Source organism: Prenolepis imparis, unplaced genomic scaffold, assembly GCF_030444845.1.
Source record: "Prenolepis imparis isolate NDT839.2.m4 unplaced genomic scaffold, iyPreImpa1.0 SCAF_14, whole genome shotgun sequence".
NCBI lineage: Eukaryota > Metazoa > Arthropoda > Insecta > Hymenoptera > Formicidae > Prenolepis > Prenolepis imparis.
The window spans coordinates 5,104,462-5,120,740 of record NW_028141172.1 but is presented as its reverse complement, the minus strand read 5'-3'; the positions used below and the strand labels follow the sequence as shown (position 1 = coordinate 5,120,740).

At 24.8% G+C, this 16,279-nt stretch overlaps 1 protein-coding gene and 1 long non-coding RNA gene across 2 annotated transcripts in view; one reads left to right on the top strand and one right to left on the bottom strand.

The window, feature by feature from the left end:
* Positions 1-5,892, bottom strand: part of LOC145945711 (uncharacterized) — a 100,301-nt gene extending 94,409 nt beyond the window's left edge. Inside the window, exons 1-2 of the long non-coding RNA XR_014426898.1 lie at positions 5,687-5,892; positions 5,560-5,602 (exon numbers count right to left, since the gene is read on the bottom strand). This is a non-coding gene — a long non-coding RNA (uncharacterized LOC145945711). The remainder of the gene's footprint in view (positions 1-5,559; positions 5,603-5,686) is intronic.
* A 6,357-nt stretch (positions 5,893-12,249) lies between these two features.
* Positions 12,250-16,126, top strand: LOC145945574 (uncharacterized). The gene is made up of 3 exons (XM_083054636.1): positions 12,250-12,373; positions 15,391-15,561; positions 15,967-16,126. Exons 2-3 carry the CDS (start codon positions 15,428-15,430, stop codon positions 16,124-16,126), a joined length of 294 nt encoding a protein of 97 aa, XP_082910762.1. The 5' UTR covers positions 12,250-12,373; positions 15,391-15,427.
* The last annotated feature ends 153 nt before the right edge of the window (positions 16,127-16,279 follow it).

The window sequence follows — 16,279 nt, the reverse complement described above, 5'->3', positions numbered from 1 at the left end:
ATATAACAATAATAATAACACAAATAATAATAATATATATATATATTATATTTAATTATATTATATTATTATTATTTTATTTTATCTAAAAACATATAATGTTGCTGAGATTTTGAGACACTACACATATTTAATAAGTTTTAAAGATAATGTCGCAAATTGGATATTACATATAAGTTTTTTTATTATTTACAGTTATAATATGTATATTTTTGTATAAATATAGAATTTTTTCGTGATTTTGACGATAATTTTATTTTTCAATAATGTCAATCGAAAGAAATGACTGTTTGATATATACTATATATTATATCCTGTTTTGTTAAATGAGAAAGTTTCTTTGATTTTACAAAATGCAATGTTTAATTAATTTGATTATGTAACAATAAAACATTTGACAACAATAAATAATGCTAATTAAAAAAAAGGAAATGCTTCTATACTTTATTTGTGATCCAAGAATTATTTCCGAAAATTATGGAACGTATAAATAAAATCTAAAAATTGTACTAAGTACAGTTCTCTCGTATTAACTATTCTCTGCTATAATAAATACTATTATTATTATACTCTATTAATCCTACATATATGTCCATCTATACGCATTTGAAATATGATTTTTGAAAAACATGTCGTGTATACGTCTTATATGCTCTCTTGAAAAATTTTCTTGACATATTGTAAAATAAAAATGAACATTTAAAGATAATAACTTTAAATAGTATTTTCAACTTTTTTCAAAAATTTTGCCTTGTTTCGGATGCTCCAAATGTTGTTTTTGCGCACATTAATATAACTATGCATTACTGAAACATTAGTTGATAAATACAATCTAAATACTACAGAATCTGTAATAATAATATCACATCTCACTATCAGATATATTTAATATAGGTATATCAGATATTATTATATATTTAAAAAATATTTATAAAATTATGTATAACAATTGTATATATATTTGTAGTTTGTCGATATACAGGATGTATCTTAAATGTGGGCTACTACTACGAGAGCGTGTAACTATTTATCGAAATAAGCAAAAATAAATTCAGAAAACTACACATTTTTGGACATATATGTTTATATGAACTTTCTTGATCATTTCGATCAATAAAATACGCTTCTGAAATAACGGTCTACATTTAAAAGATGTACATCATGTATATTTGTTCAAAAGCTCAACATTAGATGATTATATCTTTTTTCGCGTAAATGTCATAATTTTTTAATTTTTAAAATCAATTTTAAAATACATTATTTGATCACAAATTAACGCATTATTATCGTATAGAAACTGAACGTCGATTCAATGCCAAATAAGCGAAAGAGGGAATTTATTTAATACATTTATTTAAAAATAGAGAAAAAATTATGTCGCTTAGCGGCATATACTTTTTCAAGTTAAATTTATTTATATTTTCCGAGTGTAATACCGATACAGGGAATACGAATACAGGGGACCTCGAATTTAGTCGGTGTTTGACATTGTGCTTCAGTCATCGTCTGTATACAACCAGAGTAAGACGTCAGTGAAAAGTAACATTTATTTCTCTCGCTGCGACGGAAAGTTTTAAACATATCTGCGTTTTATTATAATTTATTTTGTAAGTACACTATCATTTTAATTTTCTTTTCTTCATTCTATAAAGAGCTTCTTACTAGAGCATTCAAATAATGCAAAATACTGTGTGCAATTTATTTATTATTTAATAGAAAATTTTCAATATATGTATTATTAAACTTATATAAGTACATATAATTGAACACAAGAAATTAAAACACAGCATGATGAATATCGCGAAAATAATTTTGCAACCTTGCGATAATGCAACTTTTAAATGCACAATAGTGCAACGCGTATTTTCATTTCTCAGCATTTTTGTTTTCCTTCGTAGGTTATACCAATAACAAAAATAGACAAAAATATCAGAAATTATAAAAATGGATCATAATATGAGAGCAAAAATTAAGGCACACCTCGCTTTAAGTAGTAGACTCGAGGAAGTTGCAAAGGAAGTTTTAAAACATCATATATCTGTCGATCAAAACGTAGCAAAAAGATATGGACTCGAATATCTTACTTTATATAAAAAAGTAAAATATATAAAAGATAAAGAACAGTTTTATGAAGACAAATCTAAATTCGATCCAGCAATGAAAGAAATTATTAAAGGAAGATCCACACAGACTAAAGTTGCAAAAAAATATAACATTCTTCCAAGAACGCTTTCCAGAGAAAAAGAAAGAGCCCGCGCTCAAGGTTTTATAAATTATAAATTTGACAGAAAAATAAGTCCTCACAGGTTTACATACTTGGGTGAAGAATCACTTTTAAATGATTTGAAAAAATGGGAAAGAAACAAATCTGGCGAAACTTGTACTTGCCAACTTTGCGCCTTGGAAGAACTATCAACACTTGCTTATAAGTTAGCTCATAGTAAAAATTTAGTTTGTACACAAGTCTGGGCTCTTTATAATAATCGGGCGGATAATAACTGGTTGAAAGAATTCGAAATGAGGCACAGCGATGAAATTTCTAGCTCGTTCAAGCATTATTTAAGTTGTTCGGAAAAGACAAAAACAGACGAGTAGCAAACTACAACTTTTATCGATGTTTAAGGAGACACTTCGTAATTGCTAAATAGGTCTAAGATTTCGCAGCAACAAATATTGAGCTGTTTTAAACTTGTATAATTAATCAAATGACGGTATAAAGTTTTAGAAGGTAAAAGACATCGAAATTTAAATCAATGAGTTCAGAAATATATTTAGAATGGAAAGTAATTCTTAATCTTTAATGAATATATTTAAATTAAACAAGCTATACATATATATATATATATATATATATTTGTTTATAAAGTGTTCCTAAACTATAAATTTTTATGTCTATACAATAATAAATGATTATAACACGATAAAATTTTAAGGCAAGTTTGATGAAAAAACTTTTGGTTAATTTTTTTAAATAATATCTTTCTTAAACTATTATAACAAATAAAATTATTAGTTTTTTATTATTTTCACAGTACATTATTTTAACGACGGATTTTTAATTTATGAAATCACAGATTAAGTTAACTACAAGTTAGTTATAGTAACTTTTACGCATGTAAAATGAGGTAACATATTTTTAAAGAACAAAGGTAACATATTATTATATTTCTACACTATTTTTATATTTCTTAGCGATATAAAAAATGTCGGAGAGTTATTACTTATATTATTTATACATTACTGCCAGATTTATATTTCATTTATAGAGTCGTTGCTATTATACTCTTTGAATGCTTTAACACGTTACGTCGCACAGCAAAAGAATACTTTTAAATAATAATATTTCTTTTTAATATTGATTAATTTTTGTATTTATACTGATATGAAAATTGTTTGTTCTTTTACGCGACTCATAAATCGTTAAAAACATTGTGTTAATAATAATAACAATGATATGTTACATAATATATTTAATTAATATTATATTAGTATTATTATCAATATTATAACATGTTATTATATTTCACAAGATATTAACATATTTAAAGTGTCACAAATAGAACTGAAAAATAATTATATATATATATATATATATATATAATGTGTCATAAATGATTTACACAGATAGAGATATAAAAATATTCATAATAAATTGATTAATTTATTAAAAAATTACATTAAATAATTTTTTAATAATAATAATCAAATATAATGATATTTATTTGTACATTTTAAAGAGAGTCATTTATGATGTACGATGTGATATTTTTGATAGTTAGATGTTTATAGTGTTCTAATGTTAATTTCTTTTAACAAAACCTTTATTCTAATATTATTATTAACACAGATTAATTGTCGGATGTGAATATAAGTAAATTAATTTTCACAATTAATTTGTGAATACAGATAAATACAAAATTACATTAAAGTATATCGGGAATTGAAGTGATGTTGAAAAATATTTTCACTATTAATGCGACGTACTGTGCTCTAATACGAAAACTTTATACTTCAATAACGTCAATCGAAAGAAATGGTCATTTAATATATAGTTTGATATTTTCCATTTTAGTTTTGATAAATAAGAATATGTCTTATATTTTATAAAATGCGATATGCTTAATTGATTAGTAACAATCAAACACTTCACAACAATGAAAAATATGTTTACGTTATTTATATGTACAGAGCTTTAATGGATTTTATGCGGAGATAATTAAAGTATTTAATAAAAAAACATGTGTGCTTTCTTTCAATTAATTTTTTTTTACACAGGTTGTATAAGCGTAAGATCTTGTTTCAGTAAGATGGCTAACAACAAGTTCCATGAAATGATTAGTTAAATAACTTGCAACAAATTATTAATATTAAATTACTTTTTTAAGAATGACATTTATATTAATGGAGGATGTGATTTATCTTTAATAAAAGATCGAACATATATATTTTTTATATTTGTGAAAAAAAATACGGGTTAAGTAAAAATTATGTAATATAAAGGATATGACGGATTTTACTACGCGTTGCAATTCTTCAAATATAAATCAGTATTTTTATTTCTTATTCCTACTAAATAAAAATTTGAATCTCTATTCTTCAAATTTGCATGTAACTATGTAGTTAAATTCAGAAAATTATTAATAAAACATTGCAAAATTTAATTTATATTTTTCAAATTCATATCGCAACTCCCAAATATTTCCAAAATATTCCTGTAAATATTTAGAGCACGTATCTATTTACAAAATTTACACTTTTGTCATATACACATTTAATTACTGTGAAATCGATGTGTGCAGAATCGAGGCTTGTAACATATGAAATATTTTACAAGATACTGAATATAGTGCATCTTATGCTCTCTTGACAAAGTTTCTTGACGTATTGATCTTCTTTTTTCTAAAAAAGATATGTAAAGTCGATACTCGCATATATCGAACTTTATTGTTGTCGCTTTTCCGCGCTGCTCATTGACTAACAAGATTCGCGTTGTGCGTTATATTTGTAGCATCGAGGGGCTGTCATCGCGAGGGTTAACAGTTTGACAGTTTGTTCAAAATAAAATAAAATAAAATAATAATATTAGTTTTAAATAATATATTATAATACTTTAAACTCCATTAATATTTTTGACAGTTATCAGCTGATTTCTGTCAAAAAATATTAATCGCGGATAAAGTATTATAACATATTATTTAAAACATATTATTTTATTTTATTGTATTTTGAACAAACTGTTAAATTACTAACCCTCGCGATGCTACGAATATAATGCACAATGCGAATCGAAACAGTCAATCAGCATCGCGGAAAAGGTACAACAATACTTGCGAGAATCGACTTAACATTCCTTTTTTAGAAAGGAGAATGTTATAATATTTTTAATTCGATTATATTTTTGACAAGTACCAAATTTTTCAAAAAATATTAATCGCGAATAAGATATTATATAACATATTATTTAAAATGTTACTATTTTAATATTTTCAACTTATTATGTATGTACACCTCCATATTACTGCTATAGAAATGTTATAAAATAAACAATTTCTCACTCACCAATACGTACAATAGCGGAGTGTAGTACACAGCACACATTGATCTGAAAACAAAATATTCAAATTATGTATACACATATATATATATGTGTGTGTGTGTGTGTGTATTTTTTTTTTATTCTGCATACCTTACAGTTGCCCCGATGTCGCTCGATGCCTCCCCGGGCCTCCTCCTCCTCTCTTGGTCGACCGTCATTGCTCCTTCGTAGTACTCACGACACTCGCGAAAACACGAATAATTACGATTGTCCGACACTTTACATGGCACTCCCGACGCGCGAAACTTTACACGACACTCCCGACACGACGAGTAAATCGCACTGTATATCGCAATGCTACCTGTAACAAATAAAATATATACATATATTAGAATAATCTTATTATTTCGCATTATAACATACACAATATAAATATAAATATGTAAGCTAGAATATTTAATTAGCAAATTTTCTTTATTAATATTTTTTGACAGAAATCAACTGATTAAAGTGTTAATTTGCTAATTTTTAAAATAATAATATGTTTTAAATAATATGTTATAATATTTTAAACTCAATTAATATTTTTGACAGTTATCAGCTGATTTCTGTCAAAAAATATTAATCGAGGATAAGGTATTATAACATATTATTTACAACATATTACTATTTTAATTTTTATAATATATGTATTATTATTTTAAAATTTAATTAGCAAATTTAATTAGCAAATTTCGCTTCATTAATCTTTTTTGACAGAAATCAGCTGATTAAAGCGTTAATTTGCTAATTAATTTTTAAAATAATATGTTATAAAAATTAAAATAATATAATATATGTTTTAATATTTTTGACAGTTATCAGCTGATTTTTGTCAAAAAATATTAATTGAAAATAAGGTATTATAACATATTATTTACAGCATATTACTATTTTAATTTTTTAACATATTATTATTTTAAAATTTAATTAGCGAATTAACGCTTTAATCAGCTAATTTTTGTGGAAAAAATATTAATTGAGTTTAAATAAACTTTATATTATTTTTTTTAACATCATCTTTTTAAATACAAAACCGAGGAATAGCGCCCGCTTGGGTTGTTCTAATAAAATCGAAATCAAAATTTAAAGATAATAATGGGATAGAATTTTACGACTTTTCCCGAAAACTTTGCATCGTTTTGGATGCTCCGGATGATGTTTTTGCTTGCGCACATTAATAAAACTATGCATCACTAAAACAGTAGTTCAAAAATGAAATCTAAATACTACAGAATCTGATATTATTACATCTCACTATCAGAATATATTTTTAAAAATATTTATAAAATTATTATACGTAACAATTGTCCTATATATAATTGTCTTTTGTCGATATACAGGATGTATTTTAAATGTGGGTCGCTACTTCAGAAGCGTATATCACTCATCGAAATAAGCCAAAAAATTTGCAAAAAAATACACATTTTTGGACATATGTTTATATGAATTTTTTGGTTATTTCAAAAAGTAGAATACGCTTCCGAAGTAGCGGCTTTTATTTAAGATATGTACATCATGTATTTGAGTTCAAAAGTTTAACGTTATATAATTATATGTAAATTATTTACACACGAATGTCAGCTAAGCCGATGAATTAGATATTAGATATTTATATAATTAAATGCATTATATTTTACGCGTGAATGTTAACAATATAATTTTTTTAATTTTTAAAATCAACTTTACATTAATTATTTAATCGAAAATTAGCACATTATTATTGTACAGAAACTGCGCCGATTCAATGCCAAATAAGCGAAAAAAGAGAAAGGATATATATAAAAATAGAGAAAAATTATGTGTCACTTAAGGACATATACTTTTCGAGTTAAATTTATTTACCTTCCGAATATAATATTGGATACTGAAAACCTCGAAAATATTTGACATTATCATCGTTTGTATACAACCAGAGTGAGACATTCGTTATATCTATTTCTCTCGCCGCGTCAGAAAAAGTTTATTTAAATATATTTGCGTTTCATTTTAGTTTATTTTGTAAGTACATTCTCATTTTAATACTCAATTTTTTATTTTGTAAAGAGATTCTTACTAGAGCATTTTAATAATGCAAAATACACTGCAATTTATTTATTATTTACGAGAAAATTATCTATTATTGAATATTTATAAGTGCATGTAATCGAACACAGTATATTAAAACATGGTATTATGAAAATCGCAAAAATAATTTTGCAATCTTGCGATAATGCAACTATATTAAATAGAAAATAATGCAACACGTATTCATTTCTTTGCTTCTGTGCTTTCTTTCGTAGGCTATACTAATAACAAAAATATCGGAAATTATAAAAATGGATTATGATAGACATAAAATGAGAGAAGAAATTGCGGCACACCTCGATTTAAGTAGTAGGCTCGAGGAAATTGCAAAGAAAGTTTTGAAACATCATATATTAATCGATCGAGATGTGGCAAAACATTATGGCGTCAAATTAACTATTTTATCTAAAAAAATATGGAACAAAATTTGTAAAGAACGGTTTTATGAAGAAAAACCTAAATTCGATCTAGCAATAAAAGAAATTATTGAAGAAGGTTTCACACAGACCGAGGTTGCAAGAAAATTTGGTATTTACCGCGACAGGCTTAGCAAAGAAGTAGATAGAGCCCGTGTTCAAGGTTTTACAAATTACGCATATGACAAAATAATAAATCCTTGTAAAGAGATGTTTACATACTTGCAAGAGGAATCACTTTTGGATGATTTGATAAATTGGAACAGAAGAGAATTAGGGGAAATTTGTACTTGCCAAATTTGCGCCTTGGAAAAACTATCAACACTTGCCTACGAGTTTGCACAAAGTAAATCAATACCATGTCCTTCATACTGGACTGAACATAATCGGGCGGATATTAATTGGTTGAAAGGATTCGAAATGAGGCATAGCGATGCAATTTATATCGAGTTCGAGCCTTGTTGTTGGAAAGAGCCGGATCTGGATTGCTAAGTAGTTCTGAGATTTTGCAGTGAACAAATATTGATCTGTTCCAAATTTGTATCATTAATTAAATGACCAGATAGAAAGTCTCAGAAGGTAACAGACGTTAGAATTTAAGTCTATGAGTTTAAAAATATGTTTAAAATGGATAGTAATTTTTAAGCTTTAATATACATTAAAATTTAACAGACAATATATATATGTGTGTGTTTATAAATAGTTCCTATACATTATAAATTCTTATGTCTATACGATCATAAACCATTATAATACGATAAAAGTTTTAAAACTAATTCGATAAAAACCTGTGGTTAATTTTTTAAATTATATCTTCTTTAAACTATTAAAATAAGTAAAATCATTATTAGTTCTTTCTTATTTTATACATATATAATTTTAACGGTGGATTTTTATTCTATAAAATTGCAATAAAAATTGAAATTAATCATAGTAATATCATATAAGTTTTATGCATGTAAATGAGATAATATTTTTAAAGATGCTCTGCACACACACACACACACACACACACACACACACACACCAGCGATATAAAAAATGTCCGAGATTATTATTACTTATACATTACTGCCAGATTAATTTTATTTATAGATAAAAATTATTTAACTAAGCTGTCGTTGCTGTTATACACTTTGAATGGTCTAACACACGTTACATCACACAGCAAAAAAAATATTTCTAAATAACAATATTTAATATTGATTGATTTGATATATATACTGTTATTAAATTTGATTGTTAACAATTGTAACATTGGAATTTTTGAAGCGTCACAAATCGAACTATCAAAGTAATTATATGTCTAAAACAAAATTAAATTATCGAAAATTGAATTGATGTTGAAAAATATTTTCACTACTATGTGATGTATTGTGCTCGAATGCGAAAACTTTATTCTTCAATAACGTCAATCGATAAAAATGGCATTTGATATATATTTTGATTATTATAATATTTTCTATTTTAGTTTTGATAAATAAGAACGTGTCTTATTTTTTATAAAATGTAATATGCTTTATTAGTTGGATTATGTAACAATCAAACACTTTACGACAATATATAAACTGTTAACGTGATTTGTACAAAGCTTTAATGGATATGCAGAGATAACAAACTTGAAATATTTGAAAAAAAAACACGTGCTTTCTTTCAATTAATTTTTTTCATACACAAATTATATGAGCGGATGATCTCGTTTCAGTAAGATAACTAACAATAAGTGAAACGACTAGTTGAATTACATCCGACAAATTATCAACATTAAATTAATATTCTAAGAATGATATTTATACTTATGTAGTACGTGATTTATCTTAATTAGAGAATCGAACATATCTATTTTTTATATTTGTAAGAAAAATACGCGTTAAGTAAAAATTATGTAATCTAAAGGATGACAGATTTTAACTACGCGTTGTAAGTAAGTCTTCAAATACAAACTATTATTTTACTTCCTTATTTGTACTATATAAAAATCTAAATCTCTATTCTTCAAATTTGTATACAATTATGTAGTTAAATTCAGAAAATTATTAATAAAACATTGCATAATTTAATTTATATTTTTTGAATTTATATCGCTATTCACTGAATGTTCCTGGAATCCATATATTTATATGTCTCTATTTACGAAATTTACACTTTTGTCATATACATATGGATTTACTGTACAAATCGATATGTGCAGAATCAAGGCATGTAACATGAAATATAATGTTCCTAATGTATATTCTGCAGATTTTACTGAATCACTGAAATTTATAGCAATATATAATTATACATATATTATAATTATATATTATAATAATTATAATAACCTATATATTATAATTTTATATAGTATAATTTAATATAGTATAATTTTTCATACATTGGTATAATAGACAAAAATAATTTACAAATATTTTATAACGTTTATAAAATAAAATTGCCTTATTTATAAAAGTTGAAACAATCCCTCGAATATGATTTTTTTCATTTTTAGCGAATATCTATGATAATATAAGATATATAAAATGTGTTTTATAAAGAGTTTTATGATATTTTATAATCTTTATAATGGTGTAATAACATTTTTTTACTAGTTTGGCACGGGGACCCTTTAAACAAAAGTGGCGATTGATGTAATTACATTATTGCAGTAAGGGCTTTATCGAAAAACAGCACCTTATATATACGTAAAATATATATTCCAACGTATATATATCTCATAAAATATTTTAAATTGAATAGTTAATATTTCTGCACAAGAATAAAATATTAATTGATTTATAGAATATTGTAAATCAAATGTTAACACACATGCAGCAACGAAAGTTAAAAATTTTTACTGTATTTAATTTGAATCATTAATTATTACGTTATTTTAAAATGAATTATTTGATCGAAAATTAACGCGTTATTATTGTATAGAAACTGAGCGCCGATTCAAATACCAAAAAAGCGAAAGAAGAAATACATTTATTTGAAAATAGGGAAAAAATTATGTGTCACTTAATGACATATACTTTTCGAGTTAAATTTATTTACCTTCGAATATAATACTGAATATTGAAAACCTCGAATTTTGTAAAGAGATTCTTACTAGAGCATTTTAATAATGCAAAATACTGTGTAATTTTTTATATATTTAAAAGAAAATTTTCAATATATTTTTGAATGTTTATAAGTACATATAATCGAACACAAGAGGTTAAAACACACACAGCAAGATGTAAATCGCGAAAATAATTTTGCATTCTTGTAATAATGCATCTTTTAAGTGTGTATGTATGTATGTATGTACACAATAGTGCAACATGTATTCATTTTTGTCTTTTTTTATTTTTTTTTTTTGCTTTTTTTCGTAGGTTATACTAATAACGGAAATAATAGAACTTATAGAAATAGATCAAAATGAAACGAAAACACTGTAATTGTGAAAAGTTGACATAAAAGTTTTAAGGCTATTTTGACGAAAACCTCTGGTTAATTTTTTTTAAATATTTTCTTTAAACTATTATAAAAAATAAAATTATTAGTTTTTTATTATTGTAAATAAAATTATTAGTTCAGACTTCTGTTGCTCCATGAATTATAACAATCTCTAGTTTTTCTTCACGTGTTGTATGTATAATTTTTTTCTTTTGAATATCAGTTCTTGTAGGCTATTAAGTAATTCACAAGAAAATAGATTTATTACAGTTATTATTATAGATTATAGATAAAAATTATTATCAATGTTTCTTTTAATAATTATTATCAATTTATTATATAATTATTCTCAATGTTTGATACTTTGTGTTTAAAGAGGAAAGAAAGAAACACGCGAAGAAATCTTTATCCGAGGATTTAATTAAGAAAGGTGCGAAATTTTGTTAAATTATATACAGAAAGAAGTGTTCTTTATTTGCATCTCTCGAGTGCAATTATATATGTATAATCATCGTCTAAATAAAGCGATACGTGTGAAAAAAAGTCATGAATATGTCACGAGAGAGTTATCAGTAGCCGGAAAAACATGATGAAATCAATACAATATGTGTAATTTCATAGAAATTATATTTAGAGAATATTATATTTAATATTATATATATATTATTAATATTATTATTATCAATTTATATCCTTTACAATAAAGGAAGACAGACAGTGTATTCATCTTACAGCGCGTAAAATTCACAGATAGAGAAATAACTGATATTAAGTACAGTTTTATCTTGGTCGACACTGAACTGCCACTGTGTTATCTCTAGGAAGAGTTTATTCGAAAACAGTCAGTCGTCTGTTGAGGATCGTGACGAGCAGATGAAGACAGCGAATTATCAGAACGGTAAGTTTTTTTGATTTTTATAATCCTCGTGAACTGTCTAACACGATTAATTCGATAAAGATTTTATATTTGCGAATACTATTCGATACGTATCAATCAAAGCTCTGTATTTTATTTCAAAAATATATTAATACACGGAGAAAATTTTACAGTATAAATTACACTTTTACAATATTTATCAGGGTTGGCAAAAAACTTGTTTTTTTCATTTTAAACAAAAAACATTGATTTTTTTGGTTAAAACAATGTTTTTTTATTTTATACGTGTTTTTAAGTAAAGTAAGAAAAAAACATGTTTTAAACAAGCAAAAAAAAACACTTGATAGCTTTGATCTGTGTAATCGTAATGTAATGTAACTGTAATCGTAATGTAATGTTCGACCACTCGCGTCTTTTTTCTGAGGAATCCATTAAAAATGTTAAACCGATAACATGGTGGCTTGCGTTAAAAGAAAATTAGAAGTTAATACTGTAACGTTTGACTTAGTAACACAAATTCATACAGCAATTGCTTCTTCTGCTGGCATAGAAAGACTGTTTTCAGCTTTTGGTTTAGTGCACACAAAACTGAGAAACAGATTAGGCGTAGAAAAAGCTTCAAAATTAGTAACAATTTTGAAAGCACTCAATAAAAAGGTTGATCAAACTGAGATTGAAACTGAGTCTATATAATATAATCTTTTAAACAAGTTTTTCTTAGTTGAGTAATAATTCTTTATTAATATATAAAATTATATATTCTTTATTTTATTTTGAGTTATTAATTTTAATTAAATTTATAAAAGTAGGTATTAAAAAAATACCCACTATGCAATGACTGCAATGCAATTCCCAATTCCAATATGTTATTGTTACCGTTCATTTTATCGTACTTAAATGTTTATTTTTTTAGTTAAGGAAATAACATTATTTAATTATTTGCAATAGATAAAATGTAAAATGCAATGTGTTATAATTTAGATTTTAATAGTTTGTGCAGATAGCTTTATAATTTATAAGTAGTCTTTAATATATTCAATTATATTGATTGTTACTTAATATATTTAATATCCAAAAATAAATATTCTGTTAAAATAATACTTATCTTATTATTTTTATTTTATTATTTATATTTATATTTTTATATCTATATGTTACATATAAATATAGATAAAAAACTAAAAAAATTAAAACAAAAACCTTTTTGCAACATTAGTTTTGCACGTCTATTAGTTTTTGTTTGTTTTTGTTTTTCTTTACAGTTTCTTTTTCAAATAATCATATGTTTTAATTGCAATATTTTAAACAGTTTTAAACAGTAGTTTAAAACTGTTTAAAACAAAAATGTTTAAAACAATGTCCACCGTTTTAAACATGTTTTAATCAAACAGTTTTAAACAAATTGTTTAAAACATCCCAACCCTGAATTATTTATCATAAAGATGTAATATGACATTAGGATATAAAATTGTAAATTTTGCATTTGTTTTATTATTCGTTAACAATTAAAATGATTAAAATTGTAAATTATAAATTTGTTCGTGCATCAAAATATTTGAATAATTGCAATTCTTTATAAAAAATATAATACGTATATAATATTAATGAATAATAATATTATGATTTTTCCTATATTTTAGTATGTTCTACGACTGCAAAAAAAATTACTTTATAAAATTTTATCGAAATTACTGGTCAGAATACCGTAATTAAAAAAGCTTCTTTATCAAAATCAAACATTATTATCATCGGAGACCCTGAACCGGAATCAAAACAAATAACCGTTTTTTTTAATAGAACCGAAACCGTAAACCGTATTGACATTCTATTAAATTTATAACATTGAAACCGTCTTTATTTCTTTTTATTTTGATTTATAATCGGATCGTTAAATTATTTTCGGTTTACGGTTCTTTCCGGTATTTTTTTCGATTTTCGCGCAAATGACGGAAATGTCATGATGACTGCCTCCTCGAAGTGCAATACAATTAAAAATAAATTGTTTTTTAAATGTTCTGAAACACAAGTATTGTCGCAATAACGATAGCTGTGAGGATAGTATGTTTTTCGTTGTAACTAGCGTTGAACTACTGAAAAAATCTGTTTATTTTGAATCCGACACAGAATATATATATATATATATTTTTTTTTGAAGGAAAAAAAAAGAAAATACGATGCCATAATGTTGAAACTTTATATATATGATGAGAATTAATATTTAATCGCCAGTGAGAATAAAAATAATAATAAAAATAAAAAATATATATAAAAAATATATATAAAATTATTAATTTATATATATTTTTTATCTTTATATATATATATATATATATATTTTTATATATAATATAAAGTGTTGTTTATCTATATATGTCATAAAAATTAATAATAATTTTTTAAAGTAATATAATTTAGAACGTAATTTAATTAGAAAGAGACAGAAAATCGAAAAGTAAAAATTTTAAAAACCGGAACCGAAAAAATCGTAATTTAAACGGTTTTGGTTTCCTTTATTTATAAAAAAACCGAAACTGGAACCGGAACAATTATTAAACATTTTATTAAACCGTAACCGAAACCCTAATTTTGTTTCGATCCGGATCCCTGATTATCATTTATCCTTTACAAAAAAAAAAGATAGTCGATGTATTTATTGTATTAGTGCACAGATATAATATGCACTGATATAATATTTCTCTTTTATAAGTATTATATTTATGCACCTCCGTTATGTAACATTATTGTAGCAATATTATGCATTATTATTTTATTTACTATTATATTATAAAATATATAAATGTTATAAAAATGTTATAAAATATATAAATACTAAAAAATATCAATCTTTCTCTTTCTTTTTATTTCTCTCGATAAATACCAATGATCTTGTGTCTGTGTGTTCAAGAAATATTTCTAAAATTATCATATTGATACACACAAATTATGAAACAAGAACATAGGTTTATAAATTTAAAAATTGTTTTCCAAGCCAAAATACATATCATAACACTTTAATATCATAACTATTTTTGTTACAGATTGCAACTGATATTAATATCATTTCATCCCGATAAAATGGCAGCTTATGTGTGTGTCGAGGATTACGAGAAATATGCTCTGGAACATTTGCCTCCTTCTGTGAGAGATTACTATAAAAGCGGCGCCGGAGAAGAATATAGCGTCAAATTGAATAGAAAGGCTTTCAAAAAGTATAAAGTTAAAAATAGAATGAACATTTTTTTGAGAGAGAAATAAAAGAGATAATTATATGTATATATTTATAAAATTGTACATGTACATAATCTATTCTAGATATATTTATATAATATTTATATAATTTATATAAATACATATTTATATAATTTATATATTATTTATATAATTTATATATTATTTATATAATTTATATAATATTTATATAATTTATATAATAATTATATAATCTATCTAGATGTATTTATATGGCACATATATACAATTTCTCAGATAACACTTTTATGTAAAGAGAATACATGATAATACGTATATTTTTTAACATGCAACTTACGTTGCGATTAAATTCAACGATTATTCAATTTTTAATCAATCTCAACTAACTCTCTTTCTCGCTATAGTTACAGGATACGTCCTAGATTTTTACGAGACGTGTCCAGAAGGGATATAAGCACAACAGTATTGGGACACAAAGTTTCAATGCCCTTGGGAGTTGCACCTACCGCGATGCAACGTATGGCGCATCCCGATGGAGAGTGCGCTAATGCAAAAGGTAAGTAGATATTTTGCGAAGAAATACTTAAATATCAAAAAAAAAAAAAAAAAAATGTAGCTGCTAGTCGCAAATTATAAATATTTTTTAAAAAATAATTATATATTTTCTTTATACCGCAATTGATTGCTCTCTAGTACTCTGCGTTGATACCACTGCTT

Coding starts and splice junctions, on each gene's coding strand:
- LOC145945574 (XM_083054636.1), top strand. CDS start 15,428: ATGGCAGCTTATGTGTGTGTCGAGGATTACGAGAAATATGCTCTGGAA. Junction 15,562..15,966: donor AATAGAAAGGCTTTCAAAAA/GTATAAAGTTAA, acceptor TTCTCGCTATAG/TTACAGGATACGTCCTAGAT.